This window comes from Lithobates pipiens, unplaced genomic scaffold (genome assembly GCF_037356315.1).
Source record: "Lithobates pipiens isolate NorthernLeopardFrog02 unplaced genomic scaffold, aLitPip1_a1.2 Scaffold_8, whole genome shotgun sequence".
Taxonomy (NCBI): Eukaryota; Metazoa; Chordata; class Amphibia; order Anura; family Ranidae; genus Lithobates; species Lithobates pipiens.
Window position 1 is genome coordinate 367483405 of NW_027507903.1, and position 24273 is coordinate 367507677.

The window sequence follows — 24273 nt, forward strand, 5'->3', positions numbered from 1 at the left end:
TTTTTCGTCCTTTTAAAAGAAACTAAAACCATTAACTTAACAAAAAAATGTATTTTAATTTCACCTTTTGTGATTGTGTTTATATATGTATCTTCATTTTGCACTTGATGTTCAGTATTATTCATTTAAAACCCAACTGAAGTCACAGAAATAGATACCGTATGTAGTTCGATAAACATTATACTGACACCCTTCATTTTCATAGTCTTGCCTCCATTTCTCTGTTACAACAGTTATGCTGGGTATCTAAATATGACTATGCAGTTAACTAGGTACCAGGGTTAGACCCAGAACTTTCAGCATTCAGTAATATTCTCCCTCTCTTCCTTTGTAATAGAAGTCTGGGATATGGGGGGTGTTTGTTACTCAGCTATGCCAGCATAGAGCACTGGAGTAGAAACAGCATTTTTACTGAGAAAGGGTATTCTAAGACATTTCCAAGCAGAAATTAGTTACAAATCGTACCACGCAAGGGTACAGGACTTTTTTTTAGGATTAAAAGTCGTGAGACTTCAATTGGGCTTTAAAATTTAAATTCTTAGCTTGATTTAACTATAAAAATAATGAAGTAGTGTACTATCTTGGCACAAGTATGACCTTTTTGTTTCACATTTAACATAAGAACTTGATTCTGTATATGTGATGGCTTACTGGTGAGTTTCTGCTTTGATATCGCCAAGTCAGAAGGCTGTGGGCTGTAAGGTGTAGCTATTGTGTTCTTTAACTGCAATGGCAAAAATGGCGTCACCCCCTGCTTTGTTGTCGGGCATTATTCTCAAAAGTGGCTGAACAGGAATACAAATCATTTGCAGATGACAAAATTTAGCTGTCTGTATTTAGCAGTTTGGTTTTATGTACAGTACAATTTAGGGCATAGACTTTTTTTTTTTTTTATGTTAGCAAATGTAATTTACGTCCTTGCATGTGTTTTAATGTTGTATACTATTTGTATAATCCATAATGCCAGCCATGCTCCTTCTTTTTAATTTTTAAAAATAAAAGCCTCAATTTCCTTCAGCTTTTACCGTACACCTTTCCAACATGCATTAATTTATTTCCTCAGACCTGACATTCTTCTCACCTGCTTCGCTAGCCAGTAAAGCATAGAGCGATTGCAGCTGCTTTAACTTATCCATAAAACCAGAAAAATCAGGCTCTAGTAATAAAGTGAAAACAAATCAGAGTGGCACATAGGAAGAAGCTCTTAACCATTCATATTAGTTCATGTATCATCCACCATGAGGGGCTCACAGATGTAAACTCTGCACTGTTGGTCAAACCAAATAGTGTTCCCAAGGTACAAAGGCAGTCAAATTAGCTCTGTACACAGTGTGTGTGTGTGTGTGTGTGTGTGTGTGTGTGTGTGTGTGTGTGTGTGTGTGTGTGTGTGTGTGACCCAACCTATCCAAGGATGACTCGGTTCACAGGCGCAGCTGTCACCTGATAATGCTTTATCTAGTGCCATTTATAATGGGCACGGGTAAATAACTGTTTGCCACTTCACTGTTTTTTGATGTATGGTGGTACAATAGTAGTTAAACAGATAATGCTTCACATTAAAATTTGACTTGAGACAGATCCAACGCCTTGAAAAAGTATTCACACCCTTTGCAATTTTCCACATTTTGTTTACAACCAAAAATGTAAATGTATTTTATTGATATTTTATGTGATAGACCAACACAAAGTGGCACATAATTGTGAAGTGGAATGAAAATGATAAATGGTTTTCAAATTTTTTTACAAATCTATATGAAAAGTGTGTCATGCATTAGTATTCAGGCCCCCTGAGTCAATTCTTTGTAGAACCACCTTTTCCTGCAATTACAGCTGCAAGTCTTTTTGGGGAAGTCTCTACCAGCTTTGCACATCTAGAGTGACATTTTTGCCCATTCTTCTTTGCAAAATAGCTCTTTTAGATTGGATGGAGAGCATCTCTAAACAGCAATTTTCATGTCTTGCCACAGATTCTCAATTGGATTGAGACTTCGACTGGGCAATTCTAACACATGAATGTGCTTTGTTCTAAACCATTCCATTGTAGCTCTGGCTGTATGTTTAGGGTCATTGTTCTGCTGGAAGATGAACCTCCGCTCCAGTCTCAAGTCCTTTGCAGACTTTAGGTTTTCTTCTAAGATTGCCCTGTATTTGGCTCCATCTATCTTTCCATCAACTCTGACCAGCTTCCCTGTCCCTGCTGAAGAAAAGCATCCCCATGTTTCATGGTGGGGATTGTGTGTTCAGGGTGATGTGCAGTGTTGGTTTTTCGGCCACACATCGCGTTTTACTTTTAGACCAAAAAAATCTATTTTGCTCTCCTCTGACCAGAGCACCTTCTTCCACATATTTGCTGTGTCCCCACATGGATTCTTGCAAACTGGACTTCTTATGGCTTTCTTTCAACAATGGCTTTCTTCTTGCCACTCTTCCATAAAGGCCAGACTTGTGGAGTGCATGACTAATAGTTGTCGCGTGGACAGATTCTCCCACTTGAGCTGTGGATCGTCTCCGGAGTTACCATGGGCCTCTTGGCTGCTTCTCTGATTAATGCTCCCCTTGCCTGGCCTGTCAGTTTAGGTGGACAGCCATGTCTTGGTAGGTTTGAAGTTGTGCCATACTCTTTCCGTTTTCGGATGATGGATTGAATAATGGTCTGTGAGATGTTCAAAGCTTGGGAGATTATATATATATATATATATATATATATATATATATGTATATATAAAACTTAACCCTGCTTTAAACTTTTCCACAAATTTATCCCTGACCTGTGTAGTGTGTTCCTTGGCCTTCATGATGCTGTTTATTCACAAAGGTTCTCTAACAAACCTCTGAACAGCTGTATTTATACTGAGATTAAATTACACACACGTGAACTTGTGTGATTTTAGTTAGGGGTATCAGAGTAAAGGGGGCTGAATACAAATATATGCCACACTTTTCAGATATTTATTTGTAAAACATATTGAAAACCATCTATCATTATCCTTCCACTTTGTGTTGGTCTATCACATAAAACCCCAATAAAATATTGTAACTGTTTTGGTTGTAACATGACAAAATGTGGAACATTTCAAGGGGTATGAATACTTTTTCAAGGCATAGAGTGTGTGTGTGTGTGTATGTATGTATGTATGTATGTATGTATGTATGTATGTATATATATATATATATATTGTGTGTGGCCATGTAATGCAGTTTTGTATTTATAAAAAATAATTACATGAATATAGCTGTTATTACCTCAGTTTTTCATTTCATGAACTAAGATTGCCTGACTATTGGGATAGGAAATAAATTGTTTTAAAATAGAACTAAACTTTACAGCCAAAGAAACTCTTATCTTCTGTCTGATGTGCAGTTGCCATAGTGCAGCAAATGTGATAAGTTATAATACCAGGCATGAGAGCACAAGCAACCTGAGACCATTCTAATTCATGGCATGCTACAAATGTAACTGTTTTGGGAAACCATTAGATAGAGGGGCTTAGTTCCATTTTAAAGGCTGTGCTCTACTCTTCAATGTATTCCTGTCCAAACTTTGTGGAGCATACCCAAGGCCAGAAAAATTCTTGAGTTTGTTTTTCTTCTTCAGGGTGTTATATACTTGAACCCTGTAGTGAGATTCCCATGCTACTAACTCCACCACGAGCTGTCAGAAAAAGATAGTAACTATGAGTGGAGCAGTGGATTTTTGTAGTGTGGATGTTTGGAGGGAAGACTTTCTTACCCTGGCCATAATCCTAGACTGAATGCTATAAAGACATACTGTATTTTATCAGTGTATAACACTCACTTTTTCCCCTGAAAATAGGGGGATAATTGCAGGTGTGTGTTATACGCTTGCAGCGTACCTCGGAGGGGAACGAGTGCTGCCGGAAATCACCATGCCATCATCTCACCTCCACTCGGTTCTCGCGGCACACAGAGTCCCATCTCTACCACTGGCATTGGACCAGTGTTCTATCACAGAAGCTGGTCCAATGCCTAGGACGGAGGCGGGACTGTGTGTGTGACTGCAGTCTGAGAGCCAAGGAAACAGATGACAGCTTGTTCAGTTCATATGAGAGATGGTGAGCCGCATTAATGGGGGAGATGGGCACAGAACAGGCTGGACAGATCAGGCTGCACTGAAGCTGCAGATGGGCACAGATCAGGCTGCACTGAAGCTGCAGATGGGCACAGATCAGGCTGCACTGAAGCTGCAGATGGGCACAGATCAGGCTGCACTGAAGCTGCAGATGGGTACAGATTAGGCTGCATTGAGGCTGAAGATGGGCACTAATCAGACTGCATTGATTTTCACTGACCATTATTTTGCTTCAAAGTGGTTTCTTCAAGTAAAAAAATAAAAAATTCCTGAAACTTCCCTCTTAAGTTGGGGTGCGTGTTTATATGCCGATAAATACAGTAATTACACTAAATAATGGACTGTGTAAGGCTTCAGACAAGAAATTACCTCCACTTTTTGAGTCTCAGTTGTTGAAGATTCTCTTTGACTCTCTTCTTTTGAGCTTTGAGTATAGGCTGCTTTGTATCCTTACCTAGAGCAGTGTTTCCCAACCTGGATTATGTGTACATATGGGAGTAAAAATACATGTCAGATTACACCGGGTTTGCTCTCCCCTATGGTAGTTAATCACTCTGCTTTCAAGATCGGTACATAAGGAACCTGGTGCAATGGTCACAGTGTGATTGGTGGACAGTGTTCTCCAAAATATAATATGGACACTGTATACTGTGCAGTACTTGCTCTGACCATGCGGTGGTTAAAGTCCCCCCCATTCTTGGAGCATCCCCTGCAAATGTGATAAGTAGGCAATTAAATACGATGCTAGCACATGCCTGTAGAAGTCACAAACATGGTGGCCTTATCCAGAGCCATTCTGAATTGCTAACCCTCTGACATTTCTGGCGGTGTCAATGCCTGTCTGATCTGCCTGTCTTCGACTCCTCCTGATTCCTTTTCGCCCACCACTTTTTATGCAGTGGACAGGCAAGTATCAACACCACCAGGAATTTCTGGAGCTCTACTATTCAGAAACACGTGGGATTTGTCCCTAGCACAGACACTTTATACTTTTTTTTGGGGGGGGGGATGCATAGTTGGGTACATATATGGAAGCCTCTTTGACATGCCAAAGGATTTGTATTTCTGCCTGTCCAGCTCTGATATTTGTCCAGGCATGCCACACAATGCTGCAAGGTTTGTTAACGTCTTCATGTCTTAGGTCTGGGGCCAAACTGTTTTTAATCACCTCCCTGCCATCAGCCTGTGATTGGTCACTGATCTGCTTATACTGCTTTTTATTCCTGTCAGCATGTTCCTTGTCTGTATATGTGCATGCAGCACATCTGACTGGCTCCTTGTGCTGCCCCCTTCTCTTTGTAATATTGTCTAAAAGATCTGTACCTGCTTAAGAATTACATTATGGTAAATGTACTCTTTATGGGTGATATGTGAAACCAGGGCAATGCTTTAGAAACAATATGAGCTTGTGTGCAATGTTATGAATTTTTATTGTGCATCTTTTTTAATATGTGTAGCATAAAAAATAAGTGGCTAGCAGATATGCATTAAGAAGTAAAGTTTAAGTACCACAAATGCCCTCAGGTTTTCTCTTAACATGAGGAGATAGAGTTACTAAAAGAATACAAGGAAAAGCAATCAATACAAATGTAACCATAATGCAACTGGAAGCTTAATAGAACTGGAAATACAGCCACATGTAAGGTGTTCCTGCTTAATACATGTCTGGGTCTGCAAATCTCTACTCACAAGACTGCTTCTCCAAGGCTGCTTTTGCTACTGATGACCTCAGTGTCTGCACCTGGGTGCCTGGGACTTCCACCACTATATAGCCTGCTGCTATTCCTCTCCTAACTGCAATGGCAGATAGCCCGGGCTCCTGAGAAAGGAAGCTGCTACTGTCATAATGCATGGCAGGAGTCCACCAATCTCTGCATACAGCGAACTTGCAAGTGCTTAGTGGCCAGTGCACTAAGCTAGCTCAGGTACAGATTGGGGAGATTTTTCAAGTGTTTTTGATTGTTGTTGAGGGTTTAACTGACATCTGAGAGTCTTCATGAAGGAATCCTTTTTGTCACCAAGTAATACAAATGTCTCCTATGCTACAGTGCCCTCCAGCATTTTCCAATCCAACCCCCACCCACCCATGTCTTTCATACCTGATCTGCCCATTGTGTACACTGTGCATGCTCCTCTTCTACACATACTGTCCACTGTCAGACTGCACTCACCATTGTACCCTCCAGCACTTCTAACCTACATATACTTCACAGTTCATACCCTGTACACATTTCTTTAGCATTGTCTGCTGTCATACACTTTTTTTTTTTTTGAAAAAAAGTTTTTATTGAACATTTCAGTTTACAAATCATGTCAGTAAATTCCAGTTCCAACATCACATTCTGTGTACAGTAATTGTTTTTTACACATTGCAACACCACTTTCTAATATAAATTGTCTGCAGCATACAGTATTATTATTAATGACAACTTTGCTCCTCTGAGCCCACTGTATCCATTTCTGACCCTCCACATGGTCCTGCGTGTTACCCTCTGTAGTCTAGCAGCGCAGTAATCTGTCCAGAATAAGCTCCACCGGGGCTAGGCCCGGCAAGTTTAGCCAAGGTGACCACTGAGCCTCAAATTTGCTCTGTTGTCCTCTGTGTTGGAATATAAACGTTTCCAGCTGTAATGTGTCACCCATCTGTCCTATCCATTCTCTAACCGTGTGGGGCTCTGCCACCTTCCACCTTCGGAGAATGAGCAGGCGTGCCTGGAACAAGGCTCTTGCTATGGGTGGTTTTAGAGTATCATCCAGGGGAAAGTCGTCTAGAATACCTAGGATGCATGGTTTGGGGTCGGTCGGGATGGAGACTGAAAAAGCATTGTTAATGGTTTTCATGACCCCGTCCAGTATAGGTGTAGCTTGGGGCAGCGCCACAGCATGTGGATCAAGTCCCCGTGATCCCTTGCGCATCTTGAGCACATCAAGTCTGATCTGACCCCCATTCTGGCCAGCCTGGCAGGCGTGTAGTGGGCCCTAAGTACAATGTATAATTGTGATAGATGCTGTGTTACGTTTAGGGAGGCCATAGGTACTGCCTGAAACACCTCTTCCCACTGTTCCCCCTCCAGGGCGCCCACGTCATTCTCCCACTTAGCTGTTGTCTTTAAGGGGAAATCTGTCAGGAATATCTCGAGTAGCATCGAGTAACAATTGGATATAAAGCCTTTGAGCCTGTCCGCCTCCTCCATATTGTGAAATATGGGGGTCGGGGATAAAGTCCATGGAGCCATATTTGGACTGAGCCCTGATTGTGTGTTGCGATTGAAGGTAATAAAAATGCACCGACTGGGGGAGCCGAAATCTCTCCCTCAGATCAGAAAAGGCGCCCAGTTTCCCTGCCGTAAAGATATGTCTTAGGTTGCTTCCCCCACCGAGCCCCACATGTCAGTGACTGCAATTCTGGGTAGTACCCGTTGTTCCATATTGGGCTGAATTTAGTAAAACCTTCTACTGCCTGCAACTGTCTGGTCTTATTCCAAATTTTTTGTGTCAGAGCGCAAGTGGGGAATCTTTATTAGACTTTGCATAAGCCAGGGCCGGTTAGGCAACCCATGGTTTTACTAGAGCCAGGCCTCCCTCATCTTTGGGTTTCTGGAATTGTTCTAGCTTAACTCTGGGGGACTTGTCCTGCCACAGGAAGGACCTAAAAATGGAGTTAATTGTTCAAAATATTTTGAGGGGAATTACCACAGGGTTGTTATGCAATATGTACAAAAGCTGGGGCATAAAGATCATCTTAATAAGATTAACTCTTCCTACAAGTGATATTTTCAATATCGACCATATTTTTATTCTGGCCCGGATTCGTCCCAGTAGCGGTGACAGATTAAGGGGGATATATTCTAGTATTTTCGGGGTGATCCAAATTCCTAAGTATTTAAAGCTGGAGCTTAGGGGTATTTTAAGTGCCGCCACATCCAGAGTATCTTATCCGCGTACAGTACCTTTAGGGATGACTTGGACCAATTAATCACTAGGCCGGAGAACCTCCCAAACTGAACTATAACTGACATTGCCGTCTCCAGGGAGTCAGCTGTGTCTCCCAGAAGCAGCATAGTGTCACCTGCGTATAGCATAATTTTCTCTTGGATATCCCCAAATCTAAATCCCTAAATCTTTGTGTTGGACCTGATCATGGCAGCCATTGGTTCAATGGCCACCGCGAACAATAGCGGGGACAGCGGGCAACCCTGCCGTATCCCCCTATGGAGCCTAAAGGGTGGGGAAATGTGTCCTGCCTCTCTTATAACTGCTTGTGGGGAGCTGTAGAGCAGCGTGACCCAGGATACAAACATGTCCCCGAAGCTGAACTTGCCCAGAACCGCCCACAAGTATTGCCACTCTATACTGTCGAATGCTTTATGGGCATCCAGTGACAGAAGTGCCTTATCCCCCGCATTATCTGGTTGGACCTGGAGGTTAAGAAAAAGTCTGCAGGGATTTATGGTGGTAGACTTTTGGCGAATGAAGCCTGATTGGTCCGGGTGTATTATGGAGGCTATCACCTTGTTTTAGCCGGCCGGCCATTTCAATCGCTGCCCGTCGCTTCCGGGACTAGCGTGGATGACGTGTGTGATATCACTTTGGAAGGTTCTGAGAGACTGATCTGGGCTGTGTAACCTCCTTTGGAATGCGGATTATATATTGCAATTTGGACATTGATGTTTTTTATATGCTTTGTTTTAATATTGCACTGAATTGAATTGTTTGGAGCAGTTTCACTATCACCTAATTGTAGTAGTTTTTGCTACTACTCATCTAAATTGATTTTGGTATATAATATATGGGTCAACTATATACGTTTTTTTCTTTACAGGAATTTATAGCGCAACTTTTCATTTTAGTTTGTTGTTTTGTGTGCATCTCACATCAAGTTGCTGCTTTTTCTTTCACATATGGTTTCCTTTCAAGTTTTTTGGAGGAACAGATTAGGCAGCACTGTATTGCCATCTTTTCCAACCCCTCCATATTGCTTGTATATTTCAGTCAGGAGGCCGTCGTCCCGTGGGGCCTTAGAGTTGGGGGAGAGGGCTATAGCCTCTTGAAGGTCTTCTATAGTGATGGGATCGTCTAACAGGGCCCTCTGGGAAGCAGTGAGGCATGGCAGGTCTGCAGATATGCCTGCAGTTTGCTCTCTGTATATTCAGCTCTGGACCTATACAGGTCTGAGTAGTAATCGCCCAGTTCCTGCATGATTGAGTTAGGAGTATTCACCATCCCCTCCCCTGTGCGAAGGGCACCAATCGAAGGGGAGGTCTGGGAAGTCCGCAATCTTTGCCACTAGGCGGCCAGTCTATTAAAAAACTTTTTTGTCAGCTGCCGACCTAGTGATCTGATCCACCGCCTCCTGTGCCGCCAGCCATGCCTCCCTGTGTGAGTCAATAGCATCCCAGGCTATGTTATGATCAGGGTGGTCTACATTTCTCTCCCAGTATTCTCTAATTTCCTCAATTAGATCTTCATGAGAGGGGATTAAGTTCAACCAAAAGGCATTGAGTTTCCATGGGGCCCTGTGCAGGGTTGCAGACGGTTTAGCAACCAGCTGGGTCAGGGCGGGGGAGTGGTCAGAAATACCTCTCCCCAGGTATTGTATGTCCTTTAGATAACGAGACGTTTGGGCTGTGCATAAGCACATATCTATCCTTGAAAGGGACATATGTATCTTTGAAAAACATGAGAACTGTTTCTGTTGTGAGTTACGGTCCCACCACAGATCCAACCACCCCACCTTCTCAGTGAACTTCCACAGTGCCGTTTTTGCGGTTGCTTCCTGGGGGCGGGTGTTTGTCCAGGGCGGGATCCATATAGCAATTCAGGTCCCCCAGTACTATTAGCGGGAGATCCGGGTGGGTTAATTGGAATGCCAGGAGTGTTCTCAATGCCTCTGAGTTAAAAGGGGTGGGATATACAGAGCAGCTATAATGTATTTCAATTGGTATACTTTACATTCTAAAATAACATATCTCCCCACGGTATCAATAAGTTGGTCATATACCTGGAAGTCCACTGACCTGTGTACTAGCGCGCTCACCCCCCTGGAGTAGAAGGTGTGCGTAGAGTGAAACCCCCCACCCAACCATGTATAATTAAGACAGGATACTGTTTCTGGGACCAAGTGAGTCTCTTGAAGGCAGTAAATTGCTGGAGCATGTTTCCAAAGAACTGTTGACACCATGGTGCGTTTCGGAGGGTCCTGGAGACCTCTAATGTTCCAGGACAATATGGGAACCGTATTCATCTGTAAAAATAAAAGTCAGAGATGGGGGCAATATGAGGAGGGCAGCACCTCTAGTTCCCTAGGTGGTGCCAGTCCTTGTTCAGGCCCCAACAGAGCAGCTGGGTATTCTCCTGCGGGCCTGTGCAGCGTTTTGGTAGTGGTGCGGTGAGTGGTGTTGAGGCAGCTTGAACTGGAATCATATTTACAGAATTTTTCAAATTTAAACTTGTAGGTTAGCCAACGGGCTTTGGGATTCTCATCACAAATGTGACTGGGGGAACTGGCACCTGCCCGTGGTTTGCAAAAAAATTGGGTGGCAAACAACAAACTCTGGGTTACCACGTTTGGCATAGCCTGCGTCCCGCATGGGGGGGGCGGCTGGTGCTTTCCAAATAAACTTGCGATAGTCGGTCAATTCATATTGCTCTCATCACTCAAAGGAGAAGAGCGTTAAGGCTCCCTTCTGGGCCGTCGGTTGCTTGTGCAGGGACCATCGTAAAACAAAATAAAGATCGAGATGCTCACCGTTCTGGGTAGGCCCCATTCTTGGCATTCAGCCACCCTCCGCAACGGCTCTTCTGGTCTGGCGGATGGAGTGTTCATTGGCATCTATCCATGCAGAAGCATCTGTGGCTGATTCAAAAAAGTGTGCTTGACCCCTCGCCGTAATGCGAAGTCGTGCCAGGAACAGCATGGCGTATGGTGCTTGCAACTGCTGTAGTCGTCTCTTGACATCTGCGAATCTCGCTCTGCGTCTATGCACTTCTGCGGAGTAGTCAGGGTAGAAGGAGATGTGTGCCCCATTAAACGTGATGTTGCGCTTTTCCCGTGCAGTACGGAGTATGATTTCCTTATCTTTATAATTGAGAAGCTTAGCTAGTAGTGTGCGGGGTGGATGGCCTGGTGGAAGAGGTCTAGATGGCACTCTGGGCTCTCTCAAGTAGAGTGGGGTAAAGGCTTTCTTCCTGAAAATGTCCAGCAGCCATTTTTCTACAAATTCTGTGGGGTCTCTGCCCTCTGTTTTCTCCGGTAACCCCACAATGCACACATTGTTTCGTCTCATGCGATTTTTGAGATCGTCAGATTTGATCTCATTAGCCCTGGCCAGTCTAGTTGTATTGTTTGAGTCTCTCATTAATGGGGCTAGCTTATCCTCTGTCGGTTATATGACCCTCTGCTACAGTGGTATGCTCCCTTATCTTCTGGATATCATGGCGAATGAAACCCAGTTCCGCCTTCATGCCTCCTGTAGTGAGTGCACAGAAGCTGTGCAATTGTGTACTGCTCTCAGAATATCTGCCAGTGTGGGCTGTGAGGGCTCCTCCCCCCCCCTTCCTCCATGTCAGTGTCAGGAGTGCCAGAGTCCCTGAGTTCATCTTGGGCCTGTGACTTCTGCTCCCCTGCTAATGCAGCATGCAGTATGGCTGGGGTGGCATCCATGTCTTCCTCCCCACTCTGTACGGATTGCCCCACCAGTTTCTAAGTGTAGTATCTCATGTCCTTAGGGGGGTCTTTCCCGGCATATTTGGGGGTTTTAGGAGGTTTACTCACTTTGTCAGCTCCATGGGCTGTCTTGGGGAGCGACGGGACGGTGCCATCTTGGATTTCCGGCAGGCCTCCGGTCTCCATATGTTTTCGGGTCATCATCCCTGTCTGTGGGTCCAGGGAAGGTACCGGTGCCATCTGGGATGTTTCCCGCTGTGTTTAGAGCCAAAATCCGGCTTTTTAACCCTCCAGGAGAAGGATCTATGGAGGATTCTGTGCTGGAGCGCTGTGAGATATGTCCTCTCACATGTCGCTCTTGGCAAAACCCCCCGCTGTCATACACTTTAATTTTGTCCTGCCCATACTACTTACTGTCATGCGGCCTGCTAAAACACTTCTTCAGCATTGTTTACACAATTCCAAAACCTATCCATTTTAGGAATGGTCACACTTTTGCTAATTTAGAATAAATACTGTTGCACATGCCAAATCTAATATGCGATATTTGTGTTACATAGTTTATAAGGTTATACAAAGACACAGGTTCATCCAGTTCAGTCCATATGTGTGTGAATTTCATTCTCTAACAATTCCCATGGCCCTATTTTCTCTGCTTCCCGAGGAAGACCTCTTAAAGTGGACTGTGGTTTGTAGTCCAAACAAAGAGCAAAATAGTACTCATTCAGAGCAAATTGCATTCATAATCGCTTTCAACTATCCTTCACATGTTATCACTTCACACAACACTGAATCTGAATTAAAATGTTCAATTATAAATCCTGTATCCTTTAGAAGAAATCTAAAGCAATGAGATGTATATTGGATTTTCAAACTGTGCTACCACTTCAGTGCCTGGTTCAGATCATAGTAGGCAAGGTCGAATAAAGACAATAGTCCATCCAGTTCAAACTGTGTAGGGGTCAATGTCTTTAATTATTTCCCATATCCCCTGTATGTCATGTTCCTTAAGATGCACATCTGAGTCTCCACCAATTGTGGAAGAGAGTTCCACATCCGTATTGCCCTGACAGTGAAAACTTCCTTGCGCAGTTTAAGGTTAAACCACCAAATTGTTTTTTCCTATGCTGGGATCGCCATTGAGGTATTTGTAAATCGCTATTATATCTCCTCTTAAGCATCTTTTCTCCAGTGAGAATAAATTTAGTGTTCACAGTCTTTACTCATAATTTAGGTCCTTCAATCTCCTTATAAGTTTTGTTGCCCTTCTTTGGACTCTCTCCAGTTCCAGCACATTACCTTCTGAGGACTGGTGACCTGAACTGGACAGAATACTCCAGATGTGGTCTAATCAATGTTTTATAAAGTGGTAGGATTATTGATCTATCTCTGGAGTATATACCTTTTTTTTTATGCATGCTAATATTCTGCCGGCTTTAGTAGCTGCAGCTTGACATTGCATGCTATTTCTCAATCTGTCATCTATTAGGACCCCCAGATCTTTCTCCATCCTTGATTCCCCCCATCGGTTCTTCCCCCAGTGAGTAGTTTGCATTTATGTTTTTTGCCCTCAAGTGCATTACTTTACATTTCTCCACATTAACCACTTGCTTACTGGGCACTTAAACCCCCCTCCTGCCCAGACCAATTTTCAGCTTTCAGCGCTGATGCACTTTGAATGACAATTGCGCGGTCCTACAGCACTGTACCCAAATGAAATTTTTATCATTTTTTTCCCACAAATAGAGCTCTTTTGGTGGTATTTAATTCCAGCTGGGAGTTTTATTTTTAGCTAAACAAACAAAAAAAGATACAAAATTAATAAAAAATAAAAAGACATGTTTAATAGTTATAACATTTTGCAAACAGGTCATTTTTCTCCTTCATTGAAATGTGCTGATGAGGCGGCGCTGGTGGGCACTGATAGGCACAGTTAAGTTGGCACTAATAGGCACAGATTAGGTGGCAAAGATGGGCACTGATGGGTACCACTGATAGATGGGACTGATGGGCACTGATAGGCGGCACTGCTGAGCACTGGTAGATGACACTGATGGGCACAGATATGTGGCACTGAGGTGCAGCACTGTTTTTGCGGCAGATTGTGGGCACTGATAGGTGGCACTGTGGGCACTGATGGGGGGCACTTTTTTATTCTATAGGTGGCACTGTCAGGGGGCAGGTGGGCACTGATACGCTGGCCGTGATCGGCTTTTTTTTTCTCGCGCTGTCAGCGCGAGGAGGAAAAATGTCCGATTACCGGCTCTGTTTTGTCACATGATCAGCTGTCATTGGCTGACAGCTGATCACGTGGTAAGGGGTCGGGATCGACCCCTTGCTCGGACCCGTGATCAGGCGAGTCTCATAGACTCGCCGATCACAGAGCGCACGCCCCTCAGGGGGCACGCAGGCCGCTCGTGCACAGGACGACGTCAATATACGTAGTCCCGGCAAAGCAGGCTACACCGCCATTTGGCTATAGCGTGGATCTCTAGAGGTTAAACCTCATTTGTCATGTAGTTGCCTACTTTATTAATTTGTTCAGGTCTTGCTGTAAAATATCTATGTCTTGATGTGAAGTTATTGCCCTGCTTAATTTTGTGTCGTCCGCAAAAACTGAGATTGAGCTATTTATCCCGTCCTCTATATCATTTATGAATAAATTGAATAGAATTGGTCCCAAGACAGAACCCTGGAGCACCCCACTTACCACGCCAGAACAGTCGGAGTACACATTACGTATAACCACCCTTTGGACACGCCCCTGTAACCAATTTTTAACCCAAGAACAAATCTTGTGGTCCACGCCTGCAGACCTCAGCTTGTAGACTAAGCGCTTATAGGGGACTGTATCGAATGCCTTTGCAAAATCCAGGTAGGCTAAAGCCACAGGCCTTCCCCTGTTTTGATGGCAACTGACTTCCTCGTAGAATGTTAACAGATTGGTCTGGCAAGAACGACCTTTCGTAAACCCATACTGATGACTACTTTAAGATATTTTTTTGGATATAGTTCCTTATCATCCCCTCTAATAATTTACCAATGATTGATGTTAGGCTGACTGGCCTGTAGTTCCCAGTGATTTGTTTCTTTCCTTTTTTGAATATTGGTACCACATTGGCTTTCCTCCAATCAGCTGGTACAATTCCTGTCAGTATGCTGTCCACAAAGGTTAGGAACAGTGGTCTGGCTATAACTTGACTGAGTTCTCTGAGGACTCTCGGGTGTAACTCATCTGGTTCCGGTGATTTATTTGTATTAAGTTTATCTTGTCTTTCCTTCACGCCGGCCTCAGGTGGCCACAAGGGTACGTCCTGTGATGTCACCAACAGTGCTTCTGTGGTCTGTATACCCCTCCCTTTCCTGCATAAACACTGAGAAGGCGGCATTTAGTACCGTTGCCGTCTGTGTCCATACCCATCCTCCCTTCCTCGTCTTGTATGTGGGCAATATACTCTGATCTTGTATTTTTACTGTTAATGTATCTAAAAAAAAATCTGTGGATTTTGTTTTACTCTCCTACGCTATGTGTCTCGTAATATTTTTTTGCCCGCCCTGATCGCGTTCTTACTTATTGCATTCCTTGTAGTGTTTGAATGCTTACTATGACCATCCCCTTTTTACATTGTTTAAAGATCCTTTGCTGGCTCCTTGAGATATGGCTTTGGATAGAACCACTCCAGTTATCCAAAGTGTATATACTTTGGATAACTGGAGTGGTTCTCCAGTTACCCCAATGCTGGAGCATTTTCTGCCCAAGGTAAGGTGACACACCTTTCTTCCTCTGAATTGTCAGATGAATCTGAATCTGATTTACAGATTCTTGTATCACCTTCACCCCTGGGAACCCGAGTCGCTGCATTTGATATACATGGGGACTCGTTATTGCTTAGCAAAGGGAAATAGCCAGAGGAATATATTTTGTATTCGGACACAGACCATTAATCCTCAATGTTTATCTGCTACCTCTAAGCCCTTGTACACACGGTTGGAGATTCCGACAGAATGTGTCCTATCGGACCGTTTTATCGGATAATCCGACTGTGTGTGGTCGGACTGTTTCCGTCGGAATATCCGTTGGACCAAGTTTTCCAACTTGTCTATAAAATTTTCCGACAATATGCTCCGATCGGACATACTCCGATCATGTGTAGCCTACTCCAACGGACAAAGTGCCACGCATGCTCAGATCAAATTCCTAGACCAAAGCTATTGGCTACTAGCCTGAACGTAGTCCCGTCGTAACGAAATAACATCATCACGTTATGTACAATCTGATTTTCTGACAACTTTTTCCGACCATGTGTATGCAACAGTTTCGGACAAAATCCAACGGATTTGGTTGTCAGAATGTCCGACCGTGTGTACAAGGGCTTAAGGGTTGAACATGCAAAGTATAGTGGCCATGCCCCTGCACTTGCATCTTAAGCTTAGTTTTATTTAGAATCCCATACTTTTTAGAGATTATAAACATTTTGACCAGGTGGACCTTGCCTGTATGTCTCCTTAATAAGGCACCAGTTATTCCTATTGCTGTTTTTGTGTTCTCAAACACCAGCTGGACAAGAAACTGGAGTTCTTTTTTTATTTTCATCTGCTGGGTCTACACTAGGAGCAGTTTCTGCTTGCCCCCAGGCTTCAAGTCTAAAGGTCAAAGTCCTGTGTCATGACCTTGTGGTCTAACGCTCTTCCCTTCACCTTATTATGCCTAATCGCCTGGTTCAGGCAGTCAAATCGTGCCTCTCTGGATAGTGATCATCTCTACGTTTTCAAAAAATTTCTGGCTCAAACACTGGTCAAGATTTTACTGGGCCTTCTATGGAGGATCAAATTGGAGGAGATTTCATCCCTTCTGTTGGCTCTCAACTGGTCAGGAAATACTTGTCTCTTGTTGCAGATGTTTTGTGACCCAATCCCATTTGGCTGTGTCCTGCATGAGCATTCCGACCTGCATCTTGCTTTAACAATGTGGCTATTAATGCCCTAGTTCAGGGCTCAAAATTTAAAGTCCTGAGCTAATAGCCAGGTTTAAGGGTTACCCGCCACCACTTTCCCCCACCCAACCCCTACCCTGCCCCTAAACATGCCCTCATAAATGATCTCTTGAAATTACTTAAAAGGTTTTATGCAGAATTATTTTACAAAAACAAATATTAACAACTTTATCAGTGCCCATCAATATAGCCTTACCTTTGCAGGGGAAGCGTATAATCCGTTGATCGGTGCAGAAAACACAATCTTGGTATGAATACATAAACAAGATCATGCACATAAATGATCTTTATTAGATAGTCTGTCAGTATTTGTAACTATGTTGCAACATAATGTTAGTTACTTAATAAAATTCCACAGCGTTTTGTGAAAACATTGCTTCAGGAGCAGGCGCAATCCAACTGTCTATAGGGAACACGTGTAATCAGTGTCACTATATTTCAGTAGTTATTAAGGTTATCAGCCCAGGGATGAGCAATCACAGAAATTAATTGTGTATTTACTCACGGAAACAGCTCCCATTGTTTGTGCCAGGTGCCGACAGCCAAGGCAAACCCCATAGGGTGTCCACCATGGGAACTGAGGGGGCCATTTCAGCACATGATCAATTACAATGTGAGGACCACAGGATGGTTGTAAATGGCCATATTCCATCATTATTGGTAGACTGGTCATCCAGTAGGGATTCTATTAAAGTAATAATTAATATGTAAATCATATGTATGAGTATTTACCAAGTATGAGACTCTTTACCGAGATTGTAGTTGCGGGGGGGTCAGACTGACACACGGCAACACCGTTCGCCGCGATGCACGCCCGTATATGGTTTGGGTGTTTTTATATGTCTATGGCAGCTTATGGATAAAAACAGCTTTTCTCAGTGTTGCTATGTGGAAAGAAGATTTCAGGTCTACAGCAAGGGCTGTGGAACTGTCACTGTTCTCTGTCTTCAGAACATGTATCCAAAGCTGTACCCACTGCAACTGCGTCTCTGAAAAATAAGTATTGTTTTCACCTTGGTCCCATGCTTTCTTATTCTTTATTTTCCACTGTGCAAGGCATGTCCCCATTCCGGGAAACTTGAACCAAAGCTTTCTTTGTTCACATGTTTAGGCATTCCCTCTCTCTGCTGGTTCATATTGAGAAATGCACCTGAGCATTTCCTCTTCTGGCGGGTTCAGGAAAGCTATTTAAACTTTCTCAATGCAACTGGGCATTGCCTGAGACTTCTGCAAGATTATTTTCCCAGGCTCCTGTTCCAGTGACCTCTCTTTTTAGGTTTGATATTTGTTAACGATCTCAGTTTTCCACCTATCCAGATTATATTTTTTTGCTTGTTTCGCTAAAAATCTATCTATAGATCTTGCTATCAGTTGATAACCAGCACAGGTTTTATCTGAGGGCTGCAACCTGGAAGCAATTAGCAGCAAAGCTTATCAACCTTTGCAGGTCCACTGGTGAACGCATGGGGCATCTTAGATTCTGTATCCTGGCCCTCTATAGGGCAAATGCTGGTCTATGCTACTATCACTTTGATAGGAACAATTAGAAAATTCTCCAAAATTCTGTTAAGCTGTTACTGTTTTCAAGACAGGCTTATAAGGAAGTCCCAGCTTCTTGTTTTATAAATATTTATGAATAATTGGACCTCATGGGCATTACTAATAATTAGTGTACTTAAAGTATCAATAGCCCGAGAAGACAAGACCTTGCTATGCTGTGAAGTATTCTAATAAAGCCTTTATTACATGAGCAGCTACTGGTGCAGGTTACATTACTTTGTATTTGCTTATGAAATTATAAAGCATAATATTGGCTTATTTGTGCTCGGGTTACCCCATTTTTTTTTTGTTGCTTTTAAAGAAAAAGTATCATACAAGAAACAGGGAAGCTGCTATTACTGACTCATTATTTTGGAAAGGTTAAGTTGCCTGGCTGTTAAGCTTTGCCTTATTGCTTTTGTCACTGGCTCAAAACAAGTGTGAATGATTTTTCTTTTTTAAATATACATATGTTTGTTTACACTTTTAACTCCTCATACACCTTTTTCTGACTTCCAAGATCTGGTTATACATTATAAATCAATGGGAGAGATTCCTGTAGCCATACAATCATCAGGAAACTAGCATTTTCAGAAGGATCATCAATAATCGTCTCTGTATTTTTCTAAAGACATTTTTACTTTTAAGACCAACCTGTGACTTACACACTACACTGGTAATGTGCCTTCATCCTCCTGCTATTGATAGTGAAAAGGTACAGCATGGATCTCCATATCCTGAACTATAAGCTTAAAGCCCAGCTACTGCCATTTTTTTTTTTTTTTGGATGAATGCAGAAGGGTTGGAACTTTTGTCAGATGTTTATTGCTATCTGTTTCCAAAACTCAAGATTATTTCTTACTACTTTTCTATCTGACAAGAGAAATCCCCCAAAGGGGACAGGGGCAGGTTAAAAAAAAAAAAAAAAAAAAAAAAAAAAAAAACACAAAAACAAATTTTCTTAGTGTAGGAAGGAAGATTTGGGCTGGGTTCACACTAGTCCAGTGTGAATTCCAGCTCTGGCTTCTCTGCGAAGAGAAAAAGCAGCTGTTCAGCGGTTCCTCTCAATTGTAGCTGACCTGGGGGGGGGGGGATGTAGTGAGGATGAGGGAGAGAACTTGTGTTCAGAGCAGAAAGTATCTGCAGATCAGATGCGTTCCCATAGAAGATTATGTGCCTGCAATTCGCACCGCAATGCCAAGAAAATGCACATGTTTTTGGGATAATGTGGAGTCCAAATGCAACGCACATATGTGAACCAGAGTCATTCAAATGAATAGGTTTTAAAATGTTCTGTGAATTGGATGCGCTGTAAGCTGCATCCAATTTGCATAGGTGTGAACCAAGCCTTCAAGCTGAACTCCAGGAATTCAGCTCCTTTTGTAAAAATTGAAGGCACACTATGCATCAAGTCCAACAAGGTGCAAGACCTCTCCTGAGCCTCTCTCTATTATTTACATCTGACTGGTTTATTGCACACCCAGAAGACAGCTTTTTCTGTAGTTCATAGAGTATGACACTAGACCTTCTGATCTCTGCATCTTTAACAGTAGTCACTGTTTTTTTTTTGGCAATCACAGTAGCCTTTGCATTATGTGAACTCATTCACAAAATGCAAAGGCTTCTGTGAATGGGCAGCAGAAGGGAGGGGTGGGTTTAGCTACTCCTGTGTGCTGCTCTCCTCTCGTACACCCCCAGGTGTCTCAGTATATGCTCCAACAGAGCCACAAACCTGTCATATGTAAATAATAGCAATAGACCAGATGCATGCCCCTTCTTGGACTTATCTCCCCATGTGAGCTATTTACCATCACCTTTTGTCTGGGAAGAGAAGAGAACCTGTATAGCAGGGATATGCAATTAGCAGAACTCCAGCTGTTGCAGAACTACAAGTCCCATGAGGCATAGCAAGACTGACAGCCACAAGCATGACACCCAGAGGCACGATAGGACTTTGTAGTTTTGCAACAGCTGGAGGTCTGCTAATTGCATATCCCTGCTGTATAGGGACATGAAATAAGGTGGGCACAAATAGAATTTACAATGTGTACATACAAAACCCTTCTCTATAGCTAAAAAAAACAAGAAAAAAGGTTTTTTTTAACCCCTTAAGAAAAGCTTAAACAGTAGTTACTTTATGCTCTCTAGAAAAAAAAATGCTATCCTAAAATTCACATTTTATTCGACAACCACTTTGAAATTAGCATGACTGTTTACCTGTAGGTCAGCTTCTGAAGAATCAAGGTTTGAACCAACAAAGGCTGAGGAGAAAGACTTCAGAAAGTGTGAGAGAAAATCCAGACATACAGCGCATCCTATTCTACATGTGTCTTCAAAACCTGGTACAGCTACACAGTGTCCTCAGCAATAATATGATATTGTGTGTACAGTTATTGTATAACTTGTGTGTCCGTAAACATGAATTACCAATTGTTTCTGTAGGAAAATGACCACCCAAGTTTTAGTCACTTTAAAATGAAATGCTAACTAAATATTTTTTATTACGAGGCTTAAACTGCATATTTTTTCAGCAGACAACTAGCTGTTTAGTAATCCCATGAAAGAATATTGGCATTTTTAAAGTTTAAAAAAAAAAGTTCATATTTATCAGATTCAGACAAACTGCAATTTGTATGGAACACAGCCAGACAGTGTTTTTTGTTTAAGAAATTGTATTCAAAAAGAGATATACCCTATATGAATAGAAAGCGTGCCTGCAAACTGTTATTTGTGTTTCTCCTTTCCAGCTATGTAAATTAATTTTACATTTTATGAAAATGTTCCAACATCACAAATGTCACATTTGGTCATTTTGAATACAAAAATGTATATTCTGTCCTCTAATCAAAAAATGTTTCTTATCCTGATAATGTTTTGTGTCAACTTGTATAAAAATTTCTGTGTGAACTTCATCTAATTTTTCCCTTATTTGTTGTACATTACTTTGTTCGAACTTTTAGTAATTTCATGTATTTAAGTATAAGTTTGGTATCATTTGTAAAGGATTAGTTTATCTTTGATTAAAAAAAAGTTTTGTTCTTTATAAATAAAATACAATTTAGATAACAGATGAATAAAATACAATTTAGAGGATGCGCTTCTAATTTATTTTAGTTTACCATGTGACTTAACAGTATTCTGTGTAAATTTTGCAGTGCTACTCTTCAGCACCTGGTGGTAAAAATGTCCCTTCGAATCCAGAAACAAATTACAATAAAATCGGAACTGCACTAAATCCTACATTCAAACTGGATGCAGGAAGGAATATAGTGAATGAAGGATTAAATTCCAAAACTTTCTTCTCATAAAAGCTGTCATTCGGGTCTTTCATATCTTTAAAATTGGCAACCTAAAATTCAGATAATCACGTTGGAAATCAGGTTTGTCATTATTGTTTGTAAGGATTCATTGCTAATCCCACCCTCACCCTACATCGATAGGTGGCTTTTGCACAAGTCTGTTAAAGTAAATCACACAGGCTCAGCAAGTGACTGTAGCTCAGAAGCATGGTGAAACGTCTGCAAGGCAACAGTAACATTACTGTATTTCCTGGCCAACGCATTTTGACAGGAAGGCTGCCATGTTTCTCTGTATAAGTCCTCTGCAGACAGCTCCCCTAAATAATTTACTTATTTATTTTGATCAGGGATTTTTCCTGCTGAAAGTTAGTACAATCATGAGAATTGGGTTCACAACAAGCTTTGCCATCATATTATCACATTATTCAGAGTCTATCTTTATTTTGTGAATAAGCTGAATGTGAACCTTGTTTTAGCACAGGTAGCTAGACAACATGTTTATTTGGATTATATTTCATATTAACCACTTGCTTACTGGGCACTTAAACCCCCCTCAGTCCCAGACCAATTTTCAGCTTTCAGCGCTGATGCACTTTGAGTGACAATTGCGCGGGCATACAACACTGTACCCAAATGAAATTTTTATCATTTTTTTCCCACAAATAGAGCTTTCTTTTGGTGGTATTTAGTTACAGCTCGGAGTTTTATTTTTTGCTAAACAAACAAAAAAAGATGCAAAAAAAAAAAAATCATGTTTTAATAGTTTGTTATAAAATTTTGCAAACGGGTCATTTTTCTCCTTCATTGAAGTGCGCTGATTAGGCGGCACTGATAGGCTGCATTGGTGGGCACTGATGGGCTGCATTGGTGGGCACTGATGGGCTGCATTGGTGGGCACTGATAGGCTGCACTGATAGGCATAGTTAAGGCGGCACTAATAGGCACAGATAAGGCGGCACCGATGGGCACAGATAAGGCGGCAAAGATGGGCACAGATAAGGTGGCACGGATAAGTGGCACGGATGGGCACTGATAGGTACCACAGATAGATGGGACTGATGGGCACTGATAGGTGGCACTGATAGGTGGCTCTGATAGGTGGCACTGCTGGGCACTGATGGGCGGCACTGGGGTGCAGCACCTTTGAGGCAGATTTTGGGTGGCACTGTGGGTTGCACTGCTGGGTGGCACTGTGGGTGGCACTGTGGGCACTGCTGGGTGGCACTGACAGGGGGGCACTTACTTTATTTCAGGATGGCACTGCGGGTGGCAGGTGGGCACTGGCAGGGGGCAGGTGTCCGCTTGAATTGTTGGCCGTGATCGGGACTGATGTCCCGAACACGGCCGCCGGCGATTGGCTTTTTTTTTTCTCCTCGCGCTGTCAGCGCGAGGAGGAATACTAGCCGATTACCGGCTCCGTTTTATCACATGATCAGCTGTCATTGGCTGACAGCTGATCACGTGATAAGGGGTCGGGATCGACCCCTTACACGGATCGGTGATCAGGCGAGTCTCACGGACTCGCCGATCACAGAGCGCGCCGCGTGCGCCCCTCAGGGGGCGCGCAGGCCGCTCGTAACCGGGACGACGTCAATAGACGTAGTCCCGGCAATCTAGGTCCGCGCTAATGCCGTCATTCGGCAATAGCGCGGATCCCAAGTGGTTAAAGTGGTGGTATAGGCAGAAGGTTTTTAACCTTTCATTCTATGTAGGAAGTTTAAAAAAAAAATCTGCATGCAGCGCCCCCTAAATACATATAAAAGGGATGAAAACTGTGCTGTATGCTAGTATTACTTAAATAGCTGCAACCTCTGCTGTGGGCTATGCACAGAGACGGTATATTTAACCCTTTCATGACAGCCTATTTTTGACATTTGCTGTTTATAAGTTAAAATATCTTTTTTAGCAGAGAATAAAATGGCAATTGTTGCAATATTTTATGTCGCACGTTATTTGTGCAGCAGTGTTTTAAACGCAACTTTTTGGGAAAAGGGACACTTTCATGAATTTAAAAAAAAAACTAAACAGTAAAGTTATCCCAATTTTTTTTTGTATAATGTGAAAGATGATGTTACCCTGTATAATTGCACGCACTCGTGGGATGATGACAAACTATGGTACCTAAAAATCTCCATAGGCGAAGCTTTAAATTTTTTTTTTTTAATTTTTTTTCTTTTAATTTTTTTTTTTTTTTTGACGGTTACCAGGTTAGAGTTTCAGAGGAGGTCTAGTGTTTGAATTATTGCTCTCGCTCTGACGATCACGGCGATACCTCACATGTGTGATTTGAACACCGTTTACATTTGCAGGCGTGACTTCCGTATGAGTTTTCTTTGCTGCGCGAGCTCACGGCAACAGGGGCGCTTTAAAAAAAATTCTTATTTCTTTTAAAATTGATGTTTTTTTTTTTTTTAATAAAAATTTTGATCATTTTTATTGCTGTCACATGTAAACATCCTTTGTGACAGTAATATGTGGTGACAGGTACTCTTTTTAGACCCCCGATCCCTCCTTTGCACTTCAAAGTATTCAGATCGCCATTTTCAAAGATTCTGGATACTGTATATATTTTTTTTAAAACCGGCGCCATTGGCAGCCGAGTAAACAGGAAGTGACATCATGACATCGCTTCCGTGTTTACGATCAGGAGACCGCTTACGGCTTCAAGACAGTCTGTCCCTAGCT

At 42.5% G+C, this 24273-nt stretch overlaps 1 protein-coding gene across 3 annotated transcripts in view; it reads left to right on the top strand.

The window, feature by feature from the left end:
- SPDL1 (spindle apparatus coiled-coil protein 1) overlaps positions 1–21288 on the top strand; it is a 154796-nt gene extending 133508 nt beyond the window's left edge. For 2 of the 3 annotated variants that reach the window (XM_077473514.1, XM_077473516.1), the window contains exon 12: positions 20513–21287. In XM_077473514.1, the coding sequence (XP_077329640.1) occupies positions 20513–20660 (148 nt within the window). In that variant the 3' untranslated portion in view covers positions 20661–21287. Of the gene's footprint in view, positions 1–20512 lie in introns of all 3 variants that reach the window. The other variant, XM_077473515.1, reaches the window with a different exon arrangement.
- The last annotated feature ends 2985 nt before the right edge of the window (positions 21289–24273 follow it).